Source organism: Hoplias malabaricus, chromosome 14, assembly GCF_029633855.1.
Source record: "Hoplias malabaricus isolate fHopMal1 chromosome 14, fHopMal1.hap1, whole genome shotgun sequence".
In the NCBI taxonomy this organism is placed as follows: domain Eukaryota; kingdom Metazoa; phylum Chordata; class Actinopteri; order Characiformes; family Erythrinidae; genus Hoplias; species Hoplias malabaricus.
In genome coordinates, this window is record NC_089813.1 from 9,489,410 (window position 1) to 9,505,923 (window position 16,514).

General features: G+C 40.1%; 1 protein-coding gene and 1 long non-coding RNA gene across 2 annotated transcripts in view; one reads left to right on the plus strand and one right to left on the minus strand.

Moving 5' to 3' along the window:
• Window positions 1–8,794, plus strand: part of LOC136665558 (uncharacterized) — a 28,784-nt gene extending 19,990 nt beyond the window's left edge. The window contains exons 3-4 of the long non-coding RNA XR_010795286.1: window positions 6,865–6,954; window positions 7,111–8,794. This is a non-coding gene — a long non-coding RNA (uncharacterized lncRNA). The remainder of the gene's footprint in view (window positions 1–6,864; window positions 6,955–7,110) is intronic.
• On the minus strand, window positions 1,572–16,227 carry sypb (synaptophysin b). The gene is made up of 8 exons (XM_066643183.1): window positions 16,137–16,227; window positions 12,855–12,920; window positions 5,708–5,832; window positions 4,626–4,824; window positions 4,076–4,267; window positions 3,722–3,863; window positions 3,252–3,425; window positions 1,572–1,676 (listed from the first exon to the last, which is right to left on the minus strand). The coding sequence occupies exons 1-7, from the start codon at window positions 16,152–16,154 to the stop codon at window positions 3,283–3,285; spliced, it is 885 nt and encodes a 294-aa protein (XP_066499280.1). The 5' UTR covers window positions 16,155–16,227; the 3' UTR covers window positions 1,572–1,676; window positions 3,252–3,282.
• Between the last annotated feature and the right edge of the window lie 287 nt (window positions 16,228–16,514).

A 16,514-nucleotide genomic window follows, 5' to 3' on the forward strand; every position in this document is an offset into this window, starting at 1 on the left:
TGCATTTACAAGTATCTGGCAATGGCCACTCCTTCACTGTTAGCTCAGTGATACCATAGCTTGCTGAATATATATAATTATTAAACAATAAACATATTGAAATTTAGCCAAATACTAACTTTTAACTCTTAGAAATCATGTTTGTTAGAGGCTTTAAAAGTGCTGTAATTAAATATGAATTATTAATCAAATGAAAATCATTGTACAGAGCTTTTGAAAGTGCAGATTCTAAACCTTTAACCCCTAACACCGCAGAATTAGAAATATTGTATTATGATTTTTAATTTGATGTAAAGTTAATATCATATGTGAGCTCTTGTTCAGTGTAAATAAACATTTTTAAAAATTCTTAAAATTTTAAACTGCAAGGAAATTTCCCAGTCTATAGTTACTGGTGATTGAAAGTACTGTTGCTGGTTTGGGGGAGGGGGGCGGGGCAATTTCTGAAGCACAAGCACACAATTCAAGATCATTTTTATAAAGAAAATGTTATAAACACTGGCAGTCTCCTAAATTGAAAGGCTTCCTCTGAGAAATGTGAAACAAGCTAATGCTTTTTATAACTGCTACCAGCAGTTTAACATGCTTGGAATAGAACACTAATCCCCACTCTTCTGAAATGCTATATAATACATGACCACTTTGACTGCTTTTTTGATGAGTAATGGGGGGGGTCTAGTACAAGTTCAAACCTGTTGAGGATGAAACATAGACAATTAAATTTTTGTCTTTGTAATATCATGTATTATAATCCAAACAGAAATGCACATGGAATGGCATTATAATACACTCATAATGACATCTAAATGTTAAGAGTCTGTCATTTTTAAGGACAGCTGTCGACACAAGCCTTCCTCCGTGATCCTCGTTTTTCTCTCCCTCTTTTGTGGAAATTCTTTTCCTCTCCCCCCCCCACATTTATCTATCTATCTTTAATTCCCATAGATGTTAAAACAAAATAAAAAAGAAAGAAAAGCACACGTTCCTTCTGATACACACTCAATCCTCTTGCTATAATTGGTAGCAGTTGAGAATTCAGTAGCGACAGAGAAGAGGGAGAAAAGAACAATAAAAACAACAAAAAAAGAAGTAAGAAAAAGTCTAATACTGAGCTACCAAACAAACCCGTGAACACAGGAGAGTCCTTTCTGTTCTCAGTTCAGGAACAGACAGTAACCATTCATTTATTCACAATATAGAGCTATTTCAATATATATTTATAATAAATAATCATAAATATTTACACAGCACAGACAAATACATTCCTCCAGGATTAATAATACTAGAATTCATTCCAACTGGTCTCAGTCGCGTACATAAGTATGCATTATAATTCTTCTTTGTTCTTGTTTTTTTTTTTTTTTTTTTTTTTTGGTAGTTGTGTTCAAGTCATTTATTATTGTAAGATAAGCAACTCCTCTTGGAGTCTGCAGCAGAGAATTCAAAACAGAAGTAAAGAGCATGGTTAAATGATTTTCTCCTAAGCCCAGCAAACACATTCCACATTGGATATGATATTAGCACCCTTGTCCCAGTTGCCCCCACACACTATCCCTCCCTCCCTCCCTCCCTCCCTCCCTCATACTGTACACTCACTGTTCATACAGGAGTGTGGAAATAGTGGGTAGTAGTCAGGCTCTGCACTCCTTGGTCATATAACTGTCCTCTCCTGTGGCCTGTGGGGAGAATGACACAAATACATCAGTGTTATTACATGCTATTGACTGTCAAATGTTAAAAATGATTAGACTGGTTAACAAAACAGTTAGAAATAACTAATATCAATTTGAAAATATATGTTCTAAGATCCCAAAGATTACAGTGGGTTCCGACTTGGCAGCCATCAATGACCAGTTAGTAGCGGCCACAGACCAATGAGTAGAAGCTTCCATTCTTTTACTGACAGCTGCCGCTGACCACAAATGACCAGCCAGTTGAGATGTCACAAGAACTGATACTTTGGTGCCAAGTCGATACCAAAATTCTGAAAAGTATACGGGTTTTGTGTCCTACGGTACCCGAGGTACCAAATGGTTCAAGGATCTCTCAGACCCCCGTGGTCACCATAATAAGACGCTAATAAGCAGAGAAAGCTAAAGCAACAATAGGAACATGAGGAATGGCGTCGACAGGAGAAGCAACAGGCCAGTTGTGACTGGTAAAAAAAAAAGCAAATATTTTGCGCTTGACTTCGACGACCAAACAAAACCGCTGTGTCACAAAGTCCGAACAGCCCAGAAGCAACTCACACACAAACGAAGCATACCAGCACTTACCTTAGGCTGTCCCCTTCAAAACTAAACCAAACGTGTGACTTTCCATCAAACCGTTCATTAGTAATGTTTAATGTTTGTGTAATGAGTTCCGGCAGTGCAAATAAAAAAAAAACAATTAAGATATGATCCCTGTGTAGCTTTGGCTCTCAGCTCACGACACATTAATACAATCTGTAGACCCAAGGAGGGGGAACAAACACAGCACGTCGGCATTCGGTTTCAGCGCCTAACAGACCCAGACAACAGGTTACAGACAATTAATGAATTAATTTAAGCATTTTAAATAAAAGCATTTATGTTGACATGCATTTGTTTCATTCGGTTTATCTTTTGTTGTGGTATTGAGATTGGTATTGAGAATAATAGAATTTTAGTGGTATTGGTACTGACTAATTCATTTCTGGTATCGTGACATCCCTACCATTCACATTGTTTGCAATCCATTATCTGTAACCGCTTATCCAATTCAGGGTCACGGTGGGGCCTGAGCCTACCTGGAATCATTGGGCGTAAGGCGGGAACACACCCTGGAGGGGGCGCCAGTCCTTCACAGGGCAACAAACACACTCACACATTCACTCACACACTCACACCTACGGTCACTTTTTGAGTCACCAATCCACCTACCAACATGTGTTTTTTGGACTGTGGGGGGAAGCCAGAGTACCTGGAGGAAACCCACGCAGACACAGGGAGAACACACCAACTCCTCACAGACAGTCACCCGGAGTGGGAATCGAACCCACAACCTCCAGGTCCCTAGAGCTGTGTGACTGTGACACTACCTGCTGCGCGACCGTGCCACCCACTACTGGATAATGCATTACTTATTTATTTTTATTTCAAAGCATGCGTTACATCTTATTCAAATAGCCACTTTCATCATAACTACTAGCAACATTATTAAAATATTCAACATCTATGTAATAATAATAAAAAAAACCCTGCACATACCCATCCCAGGTTTTCTCTCACCTCTGCAGAGCTGCTATGCTGTTTTATAGGCTCACATCTCATTGGAGAAGGAGGTGGGTCCTCCCTGATCGTAACCTCCCTGGTTGTAGCTTCCTCCTTCATATCCTCCACCTTGTTGGCCGTAATCGGGCTGGTAGCCACCCTGGGATCCAGCGTAGGGGTCCTGGCCATAACCTGAAGGCAGTGTTTTCAGAAAGAGGTTATGGATGTTTTTCAGCATGGCATAACTGATTGATTTATGCCCTTTTAAAAAAAGCTACCCCAAACATTTAACTACCATGATATTCCACTAAATGTCTCTAAATATCATTTTTAGCAGCACTCGAGTGGCATTTGCCAGTCATCCATTTTGTTTTTTGTAAAGAGTATGGGTATGATTAAAGACTTGAATAGAAACTTGCCCATAAAGCACTGTTATACCCAGTATTACATTAGCAGAATACCCCAGTGTTGTCAGGTCCCGTACTCACCCTGCTGTGCATACGTGTCTGGAGCCGGCTGCTTTTCTCCAGAGGGCACGTAGGTCCCAGAAAAAGCAGCCATCCAGCCGGTCTCCTTAAAGACAAACCAGAGGTTTCCTGCCCATAGCACCAGGTTACAGAAGCCAAAAGCCTGCAGAAGACACAGAGTACAACAATGGCTTACTCCAGGGTAAGTTACTATAAAATTTTTATATTCCAAGCAACTGTAATTGGAACAGCTCTATTGATCCCTTCATCATGAAAGTTTCACAGATTTTAAAGGACATGGACTTTTCACTCAGTGTCTCAAACTTAAATAACCAGAAAATGGAGATACAAGATATGCGTGAACAGAGCACTGACCACAGAAGTGTTTAGGCCAGAGACGACGGGCTCGTGTATTTCTCGACAGCGGTTCTCCTCGCGGTCACAGGCGGCGATCAAGTTGATGACCTGGTCAGGGTCTGTGGCTTTCTTTACATCTGAGAGGCCTTTAGCCCATGCTGACGCACTGACCAGCCAAAAAAACGCAAACAGTGCCGTCACCACAAAGTCCTGAAAGAGAGAAACATAAAGAGATCCGATTACACACCAAACACAAAATACAAAATACACATCGGAATGTTTCCACACAGAAATGTGATGCAAAGCTTCTCCTATAGCAAGATTATTGACTGATTTGAAACTAATGCCATCCTCACTGAGCTTTGTTTCTTCTTGCCGACTCTTGTTGTGTTTCCTGGTTTTTGAGAATGGATTTGCCTTGACTAAACTTTCCTGTCTGATTCAGACCCCTGTAGTTTGACTGTTAATTTTTGTTTGCCACAAATAACACATACAACCTGTCATGCTGTGCAGTAACCACAGAATAGACTTTAAGGAGGGGGGGGGGGTGAGAGAGAATATATCATACAGCCTGAGCGCCACGGTTGCCCTCGCGGTATTTCTCCATGAGGAAGATGTAGATAGACAGAGCTGCCATGGAGTAGAGGAAGGAGAAGACGCCAATGGTGACAAAGAACTCTGCAGAGGAAGAGTAGTCTCCTTCCAGAAACAGACGCTCCGTAGCAGACCCTTTACACGTCGGCACATCGAACCACACCTGGTGAAGCCTAACACCACAGAGAGTAATTCATTCTTTAATACTGTAATTACATTTAATTAAACAACAAAAAACAGTGTGTATGTGTTAATACTTTTGATACTTAGGATGTTTATATGTATGTTTTTTTTGCATATGCAGTCAATTTAGCAACACATACTAAGATTCTGAACGTAAAGGGGAACATAATTAACATCTTTTTCCAGAAGTAAACAACGTCCTGGTGTCTTAATGAAACATATGTGACATACTTTGCTCAAAATACCACAAGGATCAAACACTACAGCAGCACTGTAGTGTTTCTCACTGTTTAAGCATCCCTGGTCAGAGTGACCGGTTTCAGCACCTTTCCCTTTAAATGAGAATAAGCCACAGCACAGTTCAGTGTGAGAGCCCAGGAGTGTTGTCTTGTGACTGCAGAGACTCAATGTAAGATGCAGCACAAGAAACAACTTATTTTATCTTTTGTTAAATTATAGTTTTTGACTTGGGAAGATCACAAAACTTGACTGGGTTGTATGACTTCTCGGTTTGTGTGTTGGTAAAAGTTCAAAATTCCCAAATAATGTGCTAATGCACTGACAAAGTTTTTTTTGTTTCATAATGTCCCCTTTAGGTTTGTTCACTGTAGAAAATGGATTAATTAATTTTTAATATGAGAAAAAAAGCAGAAAATGTTACTTGACTAAATGTATTTATAAGTTTGCCTGAGAATTCCCTGTAAATTCCTGCTTCATCTGCTTTGTAAAAGGCTAATGCTATGATGTATAATGCTGCTGGAAAACCGGGTAAATCGAGTATAACGATTCAGCAATGGCAGAAACTCAATAGTAATTACTGGTAGTTTTACAGTGTCTGAGATAGCTGGACTGTGAGAGAGCTACAGCTCTGACCTGAAGGGATAGGCAAACTCCACCTCGATGTCAAGGTCACTCTCTGTTCTGTTCTTGCACTCCACACTCATCCGGAAACCTCCGGAGTAAGAGCCACAGGTGGAGAATGCAAAGATGGCAAAAAACTGACAGAGAGAAACAGAAAGAAGCAATGATAAACAATACTGTTGGAAGGTTTAGTATTAAATAATACTAAATTAACAAGAAATGCTGGTGTTTTCAGTATTATAAAAAAAATCAGGTTGTAAATACATTTATTTAAAATAATTCCACTTCTATTTTCCATTCCTGTGCAAGAATTCCTGGAAAAAAAAATCTCTTTTACATGAATTCTCAACCAATCAAAGAGCTGAGCTTAAACCCACCCACTCTCTGCTAGGCCAATTAAAACCATTGGCTAACACCAAACACAATAGGTGCAAATCAACAGTAACAGGTTACTGTGCTGCACTTGTTGCCATGGTGACTAAGACTTTAAGCTCTCTGCGTGTGTATGTGTGTGGTTGTGCCAGAAATATATCACTTTGTGGGGACAATACATGTTTACACACTCACATTGAGAGGACTGGCCTTCCTTGTGGTTCCCACAGTGTAAATCATTACATTTTAAGGTGAAAACAGGATTTAACGTTGGGTTGAAGTAAGGGTTAAGCTAGCTGTACTTATGGAAATGTTAATGGTAATTCAACTGTCTCCACAAAATGAATGGAAGTCTATGTAATGCCCCCACATTTCACAGATGCAAGATTTAATGCGTGTGTATGTGAATCAACAGTGTATTTCCGCAATCGTTTGTGTTGTATTATCCACCACATTTTTATCCGGAAAATGGTAGCATGCATGTGCCTGCTCATACACACACACACACACACACACACACACACACACACACACACACACACACAGAGAGAGATTAGTCAGTCAGACTATATTTACCACCCCCTCTCCCCCACGCGTAGAGCCGATTGAATGGAAAATCCGGCTATTAAACTTACTGAGGTGCTTCACCATCTGTCACTATACTGTACTATCTACTACACGCACACACACACACACACACACACACACACATTCAAAGAATAAACACAAGAACATACCTCTTTAAAAAGAGGTAAGGTGTTTCATTCATTCATTCATTCTCTGTAACCCTTATCCAGTTCAGGGTTGCAGTGGGTCCAGAGCCTTACCTGGAATCATTGGGCGCAAGGCAGGAACACACCCTGGAGGGGGCGCCAGTCCTTCACAGGGTAATGTGTTTCATCATGGTCTAATATTCTCCACTGTCTTAATATGATTAATTATATCATAATTATTATTATTTCATCTTGAAGGAGAATGTGTTGCGTACAGATCTTTAAAGAACAATATACAAATATTTCAATGTAGTTCCCTTATTGTTATAGGACAAAGACATTTTTATGACACTATGGAAGGGTCCACAATGCCACCACTAGGACCACGTATGTATACATCACTAATAATCCTGAAGGCAGAAAGAAAACAAGACCAACTCTTCTACTATATTTGCAACTCAGCACTGTTTAGGCACCCAGGATATCTGATGTGTAGTAATGTATATAAGACACTAACAAGCGAGCACACTAGCATGACAAACTGTAATGTTGCATTGTTAAACAACTACTAAGAACGTGTCTTGCACACACACACACACACACACACACACACACACACACACGAGTAATGTATGAGACACTAGCCTCAAGCTAATACACTAGCCATGACACAAAAATGTTATACATGTTATAATTAGTCACACACGCACATGCACACACACAGAGAGAGAGAGAGAGAGAGAGAGAGAGAGCCAGCCATTTCAGCAGCCAGATGCATTTTGTCCACCTTCCATCAACACTAACTAGCTGAGCTCAGCTTGGGATCACAATCGGCTCATTACCAGCTTTAAGTGACTGTAATAGTGGAAGCACAGCACCACAAGAAACAAAGGAAAGAAGGAGGGAGAAAGGTGAAATGACACATGGAAGGGAGAACGAACAAAAGAGAAAATGGCAGCGAAACACAAACAAACAAAAAGCAGCACAAGGCAATTAAAATATTACTTTTCAGTACTTTACATTATAATATAACTCTTAGAAATTGGCTATGGCTTGATTCACACCACTGAACAAATCGGATTTGGTTCTTAAATCTGATTTGTAGACCCAGAGTTAACATAAAGTGACCAAATCTGATTTAATTGGTCAGAGAGTAGTTCCAGTGCAGGGTTGAGGACACTTAAAATGTGTTCTTCCTGGTCAAACGGATCTGAATTGGATATGATATAACCTACTAACATAGCTTCATTGTGACTGGGAAATGTCTGAATGAATTAAAGGTGAAATGGCCATTATTTTGGTCATTTAACCAAATCTTTAAATAAACAGAATATTATAAACAGAGTTATTTTAATGACCGTTTCTTACTGCACTGTGTATGGCGAATAAAAAGCCAACTTCAGCGTTGTTATAATTAGTGTGGTAATGTACTACAAAAATATGACTGTAATAATTCCACTGTTAAACCACACTGACATTTTTTGAGAGGACTGTTGTGACAGTTTAAGCAGGAGACCTTCAGGCCATATGGCAACTGCAGAACTCCGCCAACTCAGCATTACACGAAACAACCGACCCCTCATTTCAGCAGCTCATTACTAACTAAAGCAGGAGCCATTACACCGGCCTGGGTGGCCATAGTGTTATTTTTACAGTGAGTGATGCCCCAGGCCACAAGCAGATGCCAGAGCAGTCTGACCAGACAGCAGCGGTCAATTACTGATATTTTCAGCTCCACACTAATGTTCTCGCTGTGCACCTGCTCCACAGAGCCCTGCTCAACTGAACATAACAGCTGTAGCCTTACAGCAAAAGGCTGCAATTATGATATATTGTATGTTTAGCTAATAAAATAATACATATAACAAAATATATAATTCTTCATATTGAGTTTATTAAGAGTGTCAGCTGTGCCTCATATATCTGATGTAAGTACAGCTCTTTGCCTTGACAAAACTATTATTATTTTTTATTATTAACTATTACTATTCATAGAATTACTGTCATTGTCATTGTGAGGTTTTGTTGTTTTATTTTTTTTTGCTGTGGTTATTGTTATTTACTCATTGATTTATATAATATTAGCTGTTATTACAGTAAAAATAATGCTACTATTATTGTTATGATAATTGTGACTGTTTATTTATGTGATCATAAGGTAGAGAGAGAGAGAGAGAGGCAGATGGATTGTGCTGAGTATCAGATGGGGATGCTCAGTGGCTCTGGTGCCTTGGGATGCTGGGTGCTGTGGTTTCTATAGCGATGGAGAAGACTGTGGAGCTCACACCTCTAAATTTAACTAATACTATGAACAATCACACACTTGAGTTGAAGAGGAGGGCAAAACACAAACACACACAAAACACAGAGGGATACTTCACTTAAAAATTCAGATGCCTCCAATGTATATCTACTAATGGAGAAAATCTAGGAATCTACTTTTTAATCATTTACATTTTAGCCTTTCAACTTTGGGTCTTTATTCTTTATTTGGGGTTTAATTTCATTCTGTTGTGTTGGTCTGGCCCATGATCAGTTTTGCTGAAAGATTACAAAAGAGTAATGTGTTACAAATCACATTTACAGTGGATTACTGTAATTATTACAAGTGCATCTTATTCATGTGTTGTTTTACCTCCCCTGCAATAACTGGGCAACCTCCAAAAGGGGGTGTGCGCCCCCTGCTTTGGGAACAAATGAGCTACTGTGTGACAAGTATCAGGTTTGGTTTCATTCCAATATCACAGAAACACACAACATCAGCTGTAGAAGACTGGGATCAACGGATTAAACAAGAATCAAGTGGGTTTCTGCTTTATTGGAATGAAAAAATGAACCCACACTGGACCTCTGAGGGCAAGATCAGATGCCTCTGTTCTATATTAAAGGACTTGAGTCATGAATTAGACCAAAAGTTAGTGTTTTCTCATTTGTTTTAACTCCCTAAGGCCTCTGTTTATGAATCTGTGAAGTGGAACACAGTACTATGTATCATCATAACAGGCATCTTCATCTAATGAGCATATCAACATTTCTTCTGAACTCAACTGAAGAGCATTAATTGGGAGATTGTTCCTTTTTGCTGCACTAAGCCCACTGCTCTTATGAGGAGGCTTTACATTTTCTATGAGAACATTGGGGAACATTTGTGAATGTGAAACATGAACATGAAACATACTTTTAGCCTCAATTCACAGAATTATGGCAAACTATGGACAAAATCTGCCCCTATCCCCTCTGTGGCAGCTAACTTACAAACTCCAATCCAACTCATACCAGAAGAATTGGCTGGGGCCTGATTTGTCCAGAGATTGCAATTTCACTGCTTCACAGACCAGTGCTTAGAGCCAGCGTAGTGCCTCAGACAAAGTACTTAATAGGTGCTTATGCCTGAAGACCAGAAATCCACTGAAGCTAAGCAGGTTTGGGCCTGTCCAGTACTTGGATGGGAGACCTCAATCTAGGGAGCCTGGGTGGTTTCTGGAGGTGGTGTCAGTGGGGCCTACTGGAGGTGTTGTCCCTGTGGACTGTTTGGATCCCAATGCCAGAGTGCAGTGACAGGGACACTGTACTGAACAAATGGCAATGGGCTCCAGATTATTCCTGGGGAATAAAAAATGTCCAGATAAACTTGCCACACTTCTGGCCTACTGATCATCCTTGCCTTCAATAAACTGTCTCAGACATTCCCTCTCTTGTCCTCTGTACATAATAGCTGATGTATGAGGAGTGTACCGGCATGGCTCGGTAGCCTCCTCTTCTTGGCGTTGGAGGTACATTGGTGGTAGCTGAGGGGAAACGTATCTAGAAAAGTGCTGTGTAAGTGTGACAATAAACAAGAAATAAACTAAACACCCAACATTTACTTAGGCCACCTCTGGACCTAAAGATATGTTAACCAAAGAGTATATTTCACATTATTAAACTTATACTGACTGAACAGAAATTAGGCTTGAACATTCATTCATTACCTGTAAGCGCTTATCCAGTTCAGGGTCGCAGTGGGTCCAGAGCCTACCTGGAATCATTGGGCACAAGGCAGGAATACACCCTGGAGGGGGCGCCAGTCCTTCACAGGGCAACACACACACACATTCACTCACACCTATGGACACTTTTGAGTGCCAATCCACCTACCAATGTGTGTTTTTGGACTGTGGGAGGAAACCGGAGCACCCGGAGGAAAACCACGCAAACACAGGGAGAACACACCAACTCCTCACAGACAGTCACCCGAAGCGGGAATCAAACCTACAACCTCCAGGTCCCTCAAGCTGTGTGACTGCCCCAGGGTTGAACATGTGCAAAGATATTTATTATTAGAAATAGTGATTCATCTCTACCACTGTGGAAAGTTCTCTATTGGTTCCACCTGGACACACCTGAAAATAGCTTTGCCTGGACTTTTTTTTTTTAAAGACAAGAGTCACCTACTACACACTTACAGTATCTTTCAATATAAACACACACACACACACACACACGCACATGCACACAAACAGCAGGGAGTTGCAGAGATTAATAATTCAACTGTAGCAGACCACCAACCTTCCTATGACCTTCTAAGCCATCCTATATGCAAAACATAGTGTCAGTGTTTATTTTCATTTTGGTTAACAATTTTAGCCTTATACAGCATGCTGTAGGAAAAACAAATTAAAGGCCACTGTTTTCCATCTGTAACTGAGAGGATGAGCAAACACTGCATAGACACCTCAGGTCGTAATGACTGCAGTATTGACCACACACCTCAGGGATGTCTCACAGCAGAAGAAAACACTGAAACAAAAACATACTGCGAGTCAGGAGCTATTTATTTCAGCCAAATGGATGTGAGATTCTTCATGCTCAATGCATGTATAATTGTATAATTTCTGTAGACAAGCCTAAAAAAATGGTGCAGTATGGTCACCATGCCCAGTGCCAACTGTCAACTAAGCTTTCAGCTGTGAAGCACTGAAAGTGGAGGAGTGATGGAGCGCTGTCTAATATGTTTGAGATTAATTTGATTGGTGTTTGTGATCCAGAAGTAATCATTTCATATCAGTACCTGACTAAGGCTCTCAATGAAGAATACCAACAAAACCTCACAGCAATGTTCCAAAATACTGCTACTGGGGAGTTTTATACTTCTTCCGATTCAATCCCAAGTGACAGCACATTAGGCTTCGCTCTCTGGGTTTTTAAGACGGCGCCCCCTTTCCCCTCAGCAGAGTATGTGCAGTGCTAGCCAACAAGGTTGTCTGGGTGCCAGCTGATGTGACAGATCTGGGCAGTTACCATTCTCCTCCAGCACACTGAATCCAATTGCACTGCATTCATGGCAGTTTGAAAACTGGGGGACGGTTTCTGGTGCCCTCAGCCTCCCGGGTTGGTGGCACTGCCTGCTTTTTACAGCTTAGCAGCATTGTATCTACTGAGAAATACACAGTATTCAACTGACCTTGGTCAATCTCTGATATCCAGTCAGTGGTTCAGTCAGCTGAAAGCTGCACCACCTAATCTGAAGTGACACTGAGTCCCTCTGTGCTAAAACTACCGCCATACTCCCATGACCATAACACGAGCAGGAGGACAGCTAGTACACATTTACTGATGATATCTTGGCATTAAACTTTCAAATGATATCATGTTCTGTATGGCATACAGCTTTAATAATAATATCATTTTTTCCAGCATTTTTTATGTCCCACCTAATGAAAGTGCATTCATTACAGCTTCCATTTTTTCAAGAGACTTGCATTCAGTTATTTACAGAAATCCACAGGAATGTTTTTCCACCTCCACAGTTCAGTCTTATGAGCTAATTAGATTTCGCAATCCGAGTAATCCCAAACACATTCAGTGACAGTGAAGTCAGGACTGTAAACGTCTACCTTTCTGCTTCTTTGCATGGTTATTTCCCTTTTACACAGCCTTTCAGATCCCTGTTTATTGTTTTAATTTCAGAAGCAAGAGTTTCTCTCCAAAATTAAAGTTTCAGGCAAGGTGTCCAATATCCCCCACACACGTATCCTGCACAGAATACATACAACTCTGCTTAATGTGACATAGAAAGGACATAATTCACTCACCCATTGTAGGATCTTTATGAACCCTAAAGGCTGTTTGATGACAGTGAACTGCCCAGTGGCAACCAGCTGTGAAAACATAAGCACAACATATTGTTTTATTTTCTTCACAGTAATATTACATGTAATAACTTATTTGATCATGTAGAGTCAATACAGTGAAAGTTATAAAGTACACATAAAAGCCAGGTGACACGCCTCAGTGTAAATTTATATTTACTTACAAAGACCAAACAAAGGTGAGTCTTAATCTGGTGTTTCAACACACTGCTCAGTTTGTTAATGATACGTATCCAGTGCTTCTACTCCCAGGCCACCTATGAGGTCCACCATGTCGTCACTAAATAAGTGTACACTTAGTACATCTGTGCTTGTCTCATCTGCTGGGGCTTTTACACATGTTGGCTCTTTCCACAATCAAAAAATATCCACCAAAATAATGCTCTATGATCAGTTTCAGCATAGGACCACTGCTGAAAGGCTTGGAAAATACAATGTGTACACATCAACTGGTCAAATGGATAAAGCCTTTAACTGTAAGCCAGTAAGATTAGAAATTCTAATAAAGTAGCCACTGAGCCTAGGTCAAGATTACGTTTTCTTTTCTATATTTTGTATGTAATGTTTGGTTCTAAAGTTTTAATACTATGTACTACACAGAAAAGACTTCAAAACATCAACAATTTTTGACACTTTTTTTGTAAGTCACTCTGAGTAAAATCGTCTGCTAAATGCTGTAAAGTGGAAAAATGGAACTGTACTTAAAAACAACTGTAAATGCCCAGTTATTTAAGCTTGGATACAGTTTTAATGTTTTCTAAGGTGTTAAATAATATGATTTTGATTTGGACAGCCATCGCCTGTTGGTTAAGGAACTGGGCTTGTAACTGGCAGGTCATGACTGAAGTGACCTAACCTAACCCCCAACTGCTCCCCGGGCGTGTCTAGACATGCCCACCGCACAGGGCACTGCTCACTGCCCCCTAGTGTGTGTAAATGTGTGTTTCACTGCACGGATTGGGTTAAATGCATAGAACAAATTCCTCTGTGTGCAAGCACTGTGGCCAATAAAGTGATTTTAATTCAAATTGTGAAAAGCGTGCATTTCAAAACAGTGATATTACTGGTTAATGTACGTTTTTCAAATCCCACAATCACTACACTTTTTAAAAGAAATGGCACAATCACAATGAGGACATGAACCAAGATTATTTATTTATCTATTATTTGGCTTCAGCTTGGTTTTATAGAAGCAATCAGTCATTCACTAAAGTGAGGAGACGGCTTCAATACTGACACTTAGTGGCCTGAATGTATCAGAAAGTCTGTATTAAATCTTGTAAACACGACCAGCCCTAAGAGGTCCTGTGGAGTATAAACAGTTTCATTCAGGAATTACAAAGCAATTAGACTCTTCATCTCATGTGAGTTGCGCTTTATAGAAAAAAAAATAAAATAGGGTATAATCTCTTTCATAAATATGGTGTGCTACATTTTGGTGGAAAAAAAGAACTTATTGTTCTTTTAGGAACAAATTAAGAGTGGAATTCAAGTATGTTTAATAACTAAGGTCTGGTCTAAGAGCCTTTTGCCGACTCATTTCTTTAACACACAAAAATACGCATTGGTGAGATCCCCCATGACTTGCAGAGAACCGCTGAATTACATTGATTTATGAAGCTGAATTACGACACTGCCATGGTACACCAATAGAGGGCGCCAGAGAACAGAGCGCCCGTATCAAAATTAACACAAAGCCGCTTATGAGAGAGAGAGAGAGTCTGAGGGAAAAAACAATAAATTAGAATAATAATGCTCGCAAATCTGAGTTGAATTCAGAGAGCAAGAGTCCATGAGAGAGAAAACTGCACTAAATCACAGCTATAATTAAATCTTCAACTCATGAGTAAATGTGTGTAGGAATGTCCAGAGTTTTTGTATTTTTTAAACGGATTTTCAATGTGAGCTTCATCCTCTTGAAGGAAAATGCCGTTGGCTTGATACTGAGGGAATAAACATTACAACTAACTACAGTCGCTTTAAAAAAAAGTACGCTAAAATGTATTTCATACAGTTAAATGCATTTCAGCCTGAGCTTCCCGGTCAGCTTCACATCTGAATGTTCAATTCCACCTTAAAGGTTGCAGAAGTGTAACGGCTGCTCTTTTTAAGGTGGACGGGGAGATTCGATTTTGAAGCCAACTGACGGTTGGAGGGATTTCCTGGAGCCTCTCTGGATTACGCCTTTTAACATTTCCTAATAATGGACCGAAAATGTAAAATTAAGATGGTATATTTTAAAACTAATTTGCCTAACCTTATTTTTCTCCCAGTGAATACTTGTAAATCGAGGTTCCTCATAAGCCTGTTTATATTGGCTCTGATATATTATGTTGGTATCTGTTAGGACATTAAAGAGTTCTGCAAATACAGAAATGCTTTATTTACAAGATTTATTTATATTCGTACGAATTATAATTTATTTGACCAGCCAGAATTATATTTTAATTCTATAAATACATGCACATTATTTACAGTGTGTGGCTTTTCCATTAGCAGTTCACTGATTAGTAGAGTGTGTAGTATGTACACTAATACAGCTAGCGTGTGATTTAGGACACAGCCACAGCTCCAAACCACTTGGACACTAGGGTTTCAGAAAGCACCGCGTACATTTAATAGCAAAGCGTACAAGGAGAAATACATTCACACATAAAGGCAAAGTAGACCGACAGGATGAGGCTTTAGTTGCACCAAGGTGAGGAGACAGAGTCAGACATAAGAGGAATGCACCATGAATTTCACTTAATATAACGTTAGTCTCCTACAACGGAGCATCCTCACAGATACCTCACATAAAATGTCCATCTCTGTAGGCTATATGACCTTCAGTCTCAACTTTCTTTATGATAACTCATATTTACCTACGCAATAACGTTAGCGCTCTGTGCCAAGACTATTTTAGCTCAGCTGTAACCGGGTAGAAGAAAGATCTGCAGTGAAAACACTGGCGCAGTTCGTTTTTTAGGAAAACACACCGCGTTCAGTCGAGGTGATGCAGAGCGTTATTTTCTGCAGTGATTTCTCTCCTCGTTACGTCTAAATCTGGGACTCTGCAGCTAGAACCAGACTCAGTCCCCAGGTATTTCCCCCCACATTTCTCCTCAAAATGTATTTAAATATCCTTTATTTGCACTCCTCTCCCGTCTAGTTTTAGCCTCCACTGACGAAGCTAAACCCACACGTATAAATTATGAAGAGAAAAGCTGGAATTGAGAGCCCTACCTGGTTGACAATATCCATCTTAGGCGCCTCTTCGGTGATAAGAAGATCAGGAGTGCGGAGGGGGGACGGCGCCTTGTCGGGAACAGCACCGTGTAGGAGGAGGGAGGGAGGGAAGATCAGAGAACAGCCCGCGAATTAGGGAGGACTGTAGTATCGGGAACAGCTCACGGAGGAGGGAGGGAGGTCGGAACCCGGAGCAGCCGACGCGGGGAGTTTGATTCAGTTCACAGAACCGATTCACTCGAGCGGTACACTTTAAAGAATTATACGTCCGGTTCTCATGTTATAAAATATAAGAATATATTCTTATATATAAGAACATAATATAAAAAAGGTCATTTTAAAGTTATGGCTGATAGATGTATAGTGATTGTATGG

Coding starts and splice junctions, on each gene's coding strand:
- sypb (XM_066643183.1), bottom strand. Junction 5,833..12,854: donor TCATAAAGATCCTACAATGG/GTGAGTGAATTA, acceptor TCTCTCTGTCAG/TTTTTTGCCATCTTTGCATT. Junction 3,426..3,721: donor AGACACGTATGCACAGCAGG/GTGAGTACGGGA, acceptor CACTGCCTTCAG/GTTATGGCCAGGACCCCTAC.